The 10,295-nt window shown below is 29.9% G+C and overlaps 2 protein-coding genes across 2 annotated transcripts; one reads left to right on the forward strand and one right to left on the reverse strand.

Moving 5' to 3' along the window:
- The first annotated feature begins 298 nt into the window (after window positions 1-298).
- Window positions 299-1,256, forward strand: LOC129884868 (glyoxylase I 4). Its single transcript, XM_055959142.1, has 2 exons — window positions 299-640; window positions 1,005-1,256. Exons 1-2 carry the CDS (start codon window positions 308-310, stop codon window positions 1,254-1,256), a joined length of 585 nt encoding a protein of 194 aa, XP_055815117.1. The 5' UTR covers window positions 299-307.
- A 4,475-nt stretch (window positions 1,257-5,731) lies between these two features.
- Window positions 5,732-6,327, reverse strand: LOC129884119 (uncharacterized). The gene is made up of 2 exons (XM_055958472.1): window positions 6,213-6,327; window positions 5,732-6,072 (listed from the first exon to the last, which is right to left on the reverse strand). The coding sequence occupies exons 1-2, from the start codon at window positions 6,325-6,327 to the stop codon at window positions 5,732-5,734; spliced, it is 456 nt and encodes a 151-aa protein (XP_055814447.1).
- Window positions 6,328-10,295: the final 3,968 nt, after the last annotated feature.

The raw sequence follows: 10,295 nt of genomic DNA on the forward strand, positions 1-10,295 counted from the left end.
AATGAGCTTAGTTTCACCTTAAATAATTCATTATACTAAAATATATGAAGAACAAAATTATTTCCTTTTGTATTTGATTCTTACCCTAACAATTTCAGATGAATTAAATCGAGCGGAGAAAGTACTAGGTAGTTTTCATAAGTAACACACGTCACCCCTACTTGAACACGTCATCCCTACTTGTTCATATCCTGACACCCTCATGCTACGTGTCACGCCGATTTTCAGCTACCGCCATTGCTAAAAGCTTAACTACATCAAAACTTAATTGCTCACACTACTCCCTCCCTCAGTTTACCCAAAAAAAATGCAGAGTCAAGCAGAAAGGAATAAAAAGGAGCAAGAAGAAGAAGAAATTAGAGAGGAGAAGGAGAAGAAGAATGAGGATGGAATTCCACTAATGGCGTTGAACCACGTGTCGAGACTTTGTAAGGATGTGGAAAAATCAGTTGAGTTCTATACTAAAGTACTTGGTTTCGTGTTGATCAAAAGGCCCCAAGCTTTCGATTTCGATGGAGCATGGTTGTTCAATTATGGCGTTGGGATTCATTTGGTTCATGCTAAGCATGATGAACAACATAAATTGTCTGAGGATCATGCTCAGAACCTCGACCCAATGGATAACCATATTTCTTTCCAGGTTTAGTTTTACATTCCCAATTTCCTCCGTGCTTAATTCCTACTCTCTAAATATTAATGGTAATTTCACTTATTATCATATACAAACTCGAGTTATATCATCAACTTGTTATATCCTCAATAAATATATCGATTTGACTTTAGTCCGGTTTTAATACCGGCCCCGAACACCGGTGGAAAATCAAAAAAATATAAGAATTTGTGTTTGAGACAACGTTCAAGCAAATTGACTTTAATTTGCAGACTAAGTGAAAAGTGTTTTTTCAATAATAAGTAGAGAGTAATTGTGTAAACACATGCATAAGTGCGTATTAAAGCAAGTTAGTATTCATAATAGTAGTAAGTTGGTGGTATATATTTTGCAGAGTGAAGACATGGAGGGAATGGTGCATAGGTTGGAGGAATTCAAGATAAAGTACCTAAAGAGAACGGTAGGAGAAGAAGGAGGGGCAGCCATCGATCAACTCTTCTTTAAGGACCCAGATGGATTCATGATTGAGATTTGCAATTGTGAGAATGTGAAGCTCGTCCCTCAACGTTCCATAGGCCGCATTAAGTTACCTTCTGATCGTCACAATCCTCCTTTTGAATTGGGAAATAATGATCCCAAAACATAAAAGAGCACGAGCGGGGCTCTGTTTTTTTTCCTTTCCTTTTTCCGTATTCCGTTGTTTAGCTTCTTCTTATTAGATTATTCAAATCTTCGAGCATAAATCAGTCAGTTTTACTACTCTGATACCACTCAAAACTCATATAGTGGGAGGCAAGGATCTCAATAGAAAAAAGAGAAAACAATGCTATTAAATCCTCCGAGATGTGCCTGCGGTCCTTCAAAGGAAGACTCATTCATCAGAGATAATATACAGCAACAATTAGAAAATATTTACCAATAATCAGTCTGATGATTTTAATTACACGATTTAGCTTAAACACTTTTTTAAATTCTCATTTTTATGAAGTACAAGTTTCTAACAAAACCGATATCCAAATCGTTCGTTCATTTGTTAATTTGTTATCTAGAGAAATAACTATTTGACATCGTTTGTTTTGATGGAGTTTGGAGTTTTATGAAACGGAAAAAGCGTCAAATATATTATTGGAAATAGTTTAAATATATTTCTCGTTATACTTTCAGGTTAAATATATTTCTTTTCTTATATTTTTGATTCAAATGTATTATTCTCATCATACTTTAGTACAAATTCGTTCTTAAAATAATATATTATTGAAAATAGTTTAAATATATTTTTCGTTATACTTTCGGGTTAAATATATTCCTTCTGTTATATTTTTGGTTCAAATGTATCATTCTCATCATACTTTTAGTATAAATTCGTTTTTAATTTTAACAAAAGAACATTTGAAAAACTCAAAATTAAATAACTTATTTACAATTTTAAATATTTATTTTTTTTAGAAATAAATAAAGCTTTCAAGTACTAATTTGAGGTTGTTGTTTTTTTTTAAAAAAATGACAATATAATACTAATACATGAAGTTTTTAAATACTATTTTGAGTCTCTTTTTTTTTTACAAAATAATAAGACAAAAAATGCTACAAAATTATGTAATACATTATTGTCATTAATGAGAAAATAAATTCAAATTAATACTTAAAATTTTTATTTATTTCTAAAAAAAAATTATATATTTAAAATTGAAAATGAGTTATTTAATTTTGAGCTTTTTAAGTGTTAGTTTATTAAAATTAAGAGCAAATTTATATTAAATATAATGAGATAGGTATTGAATCAAAAGTATAACAAATATATTTAAATTAAGATATATTTGACCCTTTTTCATTTATAAAATTAATAGTCATGTGATAGATTGTGATTTTTAAGCTTGGTTTGATGGAGTTTGGAGTTTTATAAAATTTATAGTCTATGAGATTGTGATTTTTAAGCTTTTTGAGTAGAGTGATTTTCACGTAAAAAATTCTCGTGTTTTTTATTTAATAGTTTCGTTTATTTTAATAAAAAACACATAAAAGAATTAGATTAGTACAAAACAAAAAATAGGCAAATTGTAGAAGTTTGTGAAAAAATTGTTTTGCAATTTACTACCCCTATTATATAAGGGATCGTTTTGTAGAGTGTATTAAAATAACTCTAAATAAAGTGTATTAGTAATGTTTGCATTAGTAATACTTGTATTAGTTATGTTTGCATTAATTATACATAAAATATTTTTTATGCATTGTTTGATTTATTATATTAAAAAATAACATGCATTACATAAAATATTTATTACAAAAATATCCTCAACAATTATGATGGAAACGATGTAAATGAGGCTTTGAGGGGTAATTGGCTCTTTAACCATAATAATCCAAGCATTAAATTTCTTGCATTGCTAATATTTAGAAATTCATGGTATTAGTAATGCAAGCCTTAATACACTCTACCATGAAAAATTGTATCAAACAAGGTACTACTAATACACATAATTAATGCATGCATTATTTTTACTGACACACTCTACCAAACGGTCCATAAATGCATTAAATAACTAATTTGTTTTGGCCAAATTTATTATTTTATTTTTAATATAATAATATATAATTTTAATTTAAAATCATTAAAATTTTATTATTAAATTTTGGGAAAATGATTAAAAATATCCTTAAATTATATAAAATGAATAAAAATGTCTTCCGTTTATATCTTGGTTTAAAAATGCAGTTACCATCAATATTTTGGTCAAAAAATATCTTTGTCGTCGATAATTTGGTTCAGAAATGTCCCTATTATTACTAAATATATATATATTTTTTATTTTTTTTATTTTATTTTTTTATTTTATTATTTTTCATTTTAAACATATCTTGTTCCGAATAAAAATTTATTTTTAAGAAACTCTATTCTTATTTTTTTTCTTTTAAAACCCACTTTAACTGATAAAAATATAGGAAACAATTTTTTTTCTTTTTAGTCTCATTTTATCAATTAAAATAAAATAATTTTATGTATCCTTTTAACGGATAATTTATATTGTATATATAGGATCATAAACCCATAATTTATTTTTATTTAGATAATTATAAAAAATAATTTTAATAAACTATGAAATATTTTTATATTATAATTTGTCAGAATTGATGTAGGATAAATATTTTCTAATAGAAAAATATTATTAGGAAAATTGTGTTTAAAAAAAATAATATATTTATTTGAAAAAGGGTAGTTTTGACCCATTAAGAAAGAATAACGGTATTTTTGAACCAAACTATTGACGGCAAGTGCATTTTTGGACTAAATTATAAATAAAGAGCTTTTTTGTTCATTTAACATAATTTAAGGACATTTTTGACCCTTTTCATTAAATCTTTCCTTTATTTGAATTAAATAAGAATTCAAACACTTTTTGCACTTTAACCGATTAAAATTTTACCTTAAATAATTTTTTGCTCCCAAACCCATATAAACTAGAACTAAATATTCCATTTTCCCAATTATTTCTAACCTTAACCTATATGGATTAGGATAAAATATTATTATAAATTGGTAAGGTTATTTTATTTTATTTTATTCATATTCGTTACACATCACTCTTCCCCACTTATATTTTTACTTTTTAGTGTTACTTATTATTAGAGTTTGTATTGACTACAAAATTATGGTTACACAATACGTGCATTCGAGTTATTGGAATTATCAAATTCAGTCTACTAGAAATTATGTGATCAACACAGAATATATTTACGTTAGCTGGATTTTTCTACCTAAGAGGCATATTAATAAGATCAACACCGATGGTAGTTTAACGCCCAATTCTAAATTAGTCGGGTTTGAAGGGGTTGAGCAAGATGAAAATGACACGTGGCTAAGCGGGCTCTACGAAAGACTTAGTGTGAAAGCAATATCAAATCTTACGGTGAAGTTATGGACTATATGTGGCAGTTTGATCCTAACTAAAATTTATAATCTGAAAAAAGTCATTATCGAAACAGATTCAAGTATTGCCATAATGTTGCTAGACAAAAACGTTGCTGAAAATCACCTTGATCGCGCTGTAATGAAGAAATGCAAAAAATCTCATATCCGAACTTGAAATTGGTCTAATTCATACTTTGAGACAAAAAAATTATTGTGCAGATCATTTTGCAAAGTTGAAAAGAATGCAAAAAGAAGATTTGGTCATAATACATCATCCACCTTATTTCATTCAACGATTGCTTCTTGCGAATATAGATCATGTGGCATATGCTAGGTATCCAAAAAATTGTAACCTAATGAGGGATAGGAGAAATATTGTGAAGTTGTAAATTTTGTAAAGACCGAAATTAATAATTATAATGAAATACTTTTTTTAAAAAAAAAAATGAAAATTATGTCAAGCGTAATTTAATTCGTTATCCTAATTAATTTGCGATACTATAACGATTGTTTAGACCTTCAGCTACAATTTAATATCTATTGGACTAATATATAAGTATTACAATCAGTTTAATTAAAGTACTAATTAGTTCCTTGAAACACATTAACGTATGAAGTTGTAGTATTTATTTCTATAAAAACATACGTAGTCTTGTAGAGATGATGACTACGATATATTTTCTTAAGCATAATTTTTGCATATGTAAATCTTATATTCAAAAATTTAAAGAGTCGAATTTCTGAACTAGACTTTGGATTTAAGTAAACCCCAAAAGCTAGCTTAATCGATTTTCAAAATCATATAAAAAATCAAATTAGTAAGAATATGTAAAGAATTCACTCGACAAAGGTTGAGAGACGTGTATCTTTCGAGTTTTGTGTTAAGAGAACTGACTCTAATATTTAAGTAGAAAAGAATAGAGAAACATGTTCATCGATCATCTCCAAGTTTCAAAGATTGCGATTGACCTAAAGGATCGGCTCTAGATCAATTTTGTGGTTAGAAAAAAAATAGTCATGATCCACAAGGGGTGGGGGGGACACTTTAAAACAAATTGTCACTGAGGCTTTTGGGGTTTACTTAAATCCAAAGTCTAGTTCAGAAATCGATTAAGATATTTTGTTTTAGGAATTAGTTTTAAAAATTGAGTATTGGTGACAATTTTATGATTAGTGTTAATGACATTAATTTTAAAATCCTCAAATTTTATTATTTACACAAAGGTCCACTCACCCACCCACGCTTCTGCCGCCACGATTTCCTTCCCTTTTGTCGTCGTCACCGTCGTCGTCACTACCTCTACCACCACTAATTCTTCCTCTTCTTCCTCCATCAACACCATTTTCTCCTCTTTTTCCTCCTCCACCACCTCACTACTTTCTCCTTCACCATAACTATCAGTTCTTCCTCCTCCACCACCACCACAACTTTCTCCTCCTCTACCACCACCATTGCCACCTCCTTCTCCTTTAGTGTCGCCGCTACAACAACCACCACCTCCACCTTTCTTGTTACCAACACCTCTTTTGCCGTCATAATCACCCGCTCTTTCACCTCACTTTTTGTCAGAAAATTAAACAACTGTCGAAATTGTCGGAGCAACTAAGCTGAAGTTGTTGTAACAATTTTAATAATTGTTGAAATTGCTGCAATAATTTAAACAACTGCTGAATTTGCTGCAGCATCTACGATACTTTCTGTCGCAATTACGATAGTTGTTGCAACAATTATCGCAACAACTATCGTAGTTGCTACAATAACTTCAGCAGTTGTTGAAACAATTTCAGCAGTTGATGCAACAACTATCATAGTTGCTTGATTTTCTGCAGATTTTCTTCAATGACTTTAAAAAAATCTTTAATTTTTTTTATATCAAAGGAAAACAATTTGTATAAATAAGAACCAAAAAGAAAAAAAGAAGAAGAGTTGCGATAAAAAATGATGAACATCGACAACGATAATGGCGGCAAACAAAACCATAAAGAAGAAGAAGAAAATGGAGGAAGCGAGAGAAAGAAAGAAAGAAGAAGATGAGGTAGAGAGAATTCTAAAAAACGAAACAAATAAAGATTTGTTATAAATTAACTAACTTGACAAATTATAACATAAAGAGAGTAAGAGTATATAGAGAAAGTAAAGAAAGGAAGGAAAAACAGAGGAGAAATATGTATCTAGAATTATATATGTTCAATTCTAAATTGCCGAGCATTGGCAATTTATAGGGAAACAAATTGCTAGGAAACAAGTAAATAAAATGCTAGTGGACAACTAACATCCACTAACACCCACTAACATCCACTAACATAATGCTCCCCCTTGGATGTTCACATAAAAAAAATCTAGTGAAAGAATAAATCTATATAGATGTTGTGACTTGTTACTAGGAAAAACTCAGTGGAAAAAAGCCTAGTAAAAAAAAAATACACACATCTAGTAATATGCCTTGAGTGCTGCCTCATTAAAAATCTTACTAGGAAAACCCAGTGGAACAAAACCATAGTTAAGGGAAAAAGAGTACAGCGCGTATTTTACTCCCCCTGATGAAAACTTTATTTGATATTTTGGAGACAGCGCATTCCAATCTTATATCTTAGCTTCTCAAAAGTTGATGTTGGTAATGCCTTTGTGAATAAATCTGCAAGATTATCACTTGAACGAACTTGTTTTACATCAATATCACCATTCTTTTGAAGATCATGTGTGAAAAATAATTTTGGTGAAATATGTTTCGTTCTGTCTCCTTTTATGAAGCCACCTTTCAATTGAGCTATGCACGCGACATTGTCTTCAAATATAATTGTGGGTACTTTAACATCATTTTCTAGACCGCATCTTTCTTTGATGAACTGTATCATCGATCTCAACCACACACATTCTCTACTTGCTTCATGAATTGTTATTATTTTAGCATGATTTGAAGAAGTAGCAACAATGGACTGCTTTGTAGATCGCCATGATATAGCAGTTCCTCTATGTGTAAATAGATAGTCTGTTTTAGATCGAGCTTTATGTGGGTCTGATAAATAACCTGCATCTGCATAACCAATAAGGTTTGTGCAACCTTTGTTAGTATAAAACAAACTCATATCAATAGTACCCTTCAGGTATCGCAAAATATGTTTGATACCGTTCCAATGCCTTCGCGTTGGGGATGAACTACACCTTGCTAGAAAATTAACAGAAAATGTTATATCAGGTCTAGTTGCGTTAGCAAGATACATAAGTGCACCAATAGCACTGAGATATGGTACTTCAGGACCAAGAATTTCTTCATCCTCTTTTGGAAGTCGAAATTGATCTTTTTCCACTTCAAATGATCGAACAACCATTGGAGTACTTAATGGATGTGCTTTGTCCATGTAAAATCTTTTTAAGATTTTCTCAGTGTAGGCAGATTGATGAACAAAAACTATGTCTGCTAAATATTCAATTTGCAAACCTAGACAAAGTGTTGTCTTTCCAAGGTCTTTCATTTCAAATTCTTTTTTTAGATATTCAATTGCCTTTTGGACCTCTTTAGGGGTTCCAATGAGATTTATGTCATCAACATAAACGGCGAGTACGACAAACTCTGATTTCGTTTTCTTAATAAAAATACATGGATAAATAACATCATTAATATAGCCTTCATTTATTAAGTACTCACTTAGGCGATTATACCACATGCACCCTGATTGTTTCAGACCATATAATGATCTTTGCAGTTTTATTGAGTACATCTCCCGAGATTTATTACATGCTTCAGGCAATTTTAATCCTTCTAGAATTTTCATGTAAATTTCATTATCAAGTGAACCATAAAGGTAAGCTGTAACTACATCCATTAGATGTATTTCAAGATTTTTATGTACAGCTAAACTGATGAGATATCGAAAAGTTATTCCATCCATAACCGGTGAATATGTTTCTTCATAGTTGACTCCGGGTTTTTAAGAGAATCCTTGTGCAACAAGGCGAGCCTTGTATCTTACAATTTTATTTCTCTTATTTCGTTTTCGTACAAAAACTCATTTATAGCCAACTGGTTTTACACCTTCTGGGGTTTGGACTACAGGTCCAAAAACCTCACGTTTAGCAAGCGAGTCTAATTCTGATTGAATTGCCTTTTGTCATTCTGGCCAATCACATCTACGTCGACATTCTTCGATGGATTTAGGCTCAAGACTTTCACTATCTTGCATGAGGTTAAGTGCAACATTATATGCAAAAACATATTAACCGTGATTTTAGATCGATCTAAATTTATCTCATCACCGAAAGAATTTATTGAAAGTTCTTCATTCACTTGAGTCTCGGGTTCACTGATTTCTTAAGAATATCAGGATTACTCAAATCTTGACCTTCTTCAGGAGGTTCTATTGTAGTATCATCTTTATTATTTCTCACGTTTCTCTTTCTAGTATTTTTATCCTTTGAACTCAACGGTTTACCACGCTTTTGGCATGTTTGGGATTCAGAATCTATGATACTTGTTATGTCGAAAAATGGACGTTAGTTTAAAATTAACTTCAACTTTTATAAAGAAAAAATCAATTTTAATAAAAGAGGAGTCGTCACTTGATATTTTAAAAAAATTAAGAAAACTTAATTTAAAAGACTCTAACAGATTTAAGTCTTAACGGTTTAGAGAAAAAGGTACGAGGTTCATATTACTATTTTAAGAAGGTTTTAGCACTTAAAATAGCCGCTAACATGCGGTTTTCCGACGATTTGAAATTTATTTGACTAACTTTGAAAGAATGTATTTTGACAATAATTGAAGCATTAAGCAATTTGAAAATATAAAATTTTAAAATATTTAGGATAAAAATAGACTTGGTATGAAAAATGATTAAATAAAGGAGAGATGATTTAAGTAAATCAATGAAACAAAATGGTTTCTCTTTAGGGGGTTTAATTAAGTTAAATTAAACAATTAATGTTAGAATTAGTATAGGATAAATAAATATCATCAACTAATTAAATAATGGTAAAAGGCAAACAAAATAATATTTAAACTACCCCAAATATATACAAACAGAAATATTTAAAAGTAGGGTAAAAAATATTTATGTACTCATATTCTTTGGATCAGCGCCGACTTATTAATCAGGAGACAAAAAATATAGTATTTTGTCATTTTTCTGCTCGGATCAACTTCCATCATTTCTGAAGGGCCTATCTACCCCTACCCTCCTAAATTTATTTATTATTATAATCCTAAAGCGATCTAAAAGAAATAATAAAAAACTAACGTCCTAAAAGTGTCTAACGTCCCAACTTAATATCCAGGAGGCATTGGACGTACTATTAGGGTAGGTTTTAGACTAAAGAAAATATAGTCATCCTAATTAGATACATCGCCAAACAAAACAGATGAGACGAGCAGTTAGCATATAAAATCTCAAGTAAGCCTCTAAATTAATTAATTAGCATGCTTGAAAACACAGATAACTAGTGAAGGTCATAATAATTATGTGTGTGCATACATTCAGACGTAAATATCGTAAGTATAAAAACTTGAATAACATGGAGGCAAATTTCATTATTTAGACATGTGACGGCAGTTTTAATTATCAAATGATTATAAAAAGAAAGAAGGCATGCATGACAATTTTTATTATCAACTAATGATGTTTATAAATCCTATTAATATGATCTTAGTTAATAACATGCTGAAGATTTATTAAAATACTATAGATATGATTTCTAAATGAGATGAAAATTCATTAAAACTTAGACATGATTTCAAAAATGAAATAATATAATAAATATCTATTAGAATCTTATGAACATGA

Source organism: Solanum dulcamara, chromosome 4 (genome assembly GCF_947179165.1).
Source record: "Solanum dulcamara chromosome 4, daSolDulc1.2, whole genome shotgun sequence".
Lineage (NCBI taxonomy): Eukaryota > Viridiplantae > Streptophyta > Magnoliopsida > Solanales > Solanaceae > Solanum > Solanum dulcamara.

Bases quoted from the DNA above. Each gene is read 5' to 3' on its own strand.
- LOC129884119 (XM_055958472.1), bottom strand. From the start codon at position 6,327: ATGATAGTTGTTGCATCAACTGCTGAAATTGTTTCAACAACTGCTGAA. The intron at 6,073-6,212 runs GTATCGTAGATG...ACAAAAAGTGAG, and splicing joins TATCGTAATTGCGACAGAAA to GTGAAAGAGCGGGTGATTAT.
- LOC129884868 (XM_055959142.1), top strand. From the start codon at position 308: ATGCAGAGTCAAGCAGAAAGGAATAAAAAGGAGCAAGAAGAAGAAGAA. The intron at 641-1,004 runs GTTTAGTTTTAC...TATATTTTGCAG, and splicing joins ATAACCATATTTCTTTCCAG to AGTGAAGACATGGAGGGAAT.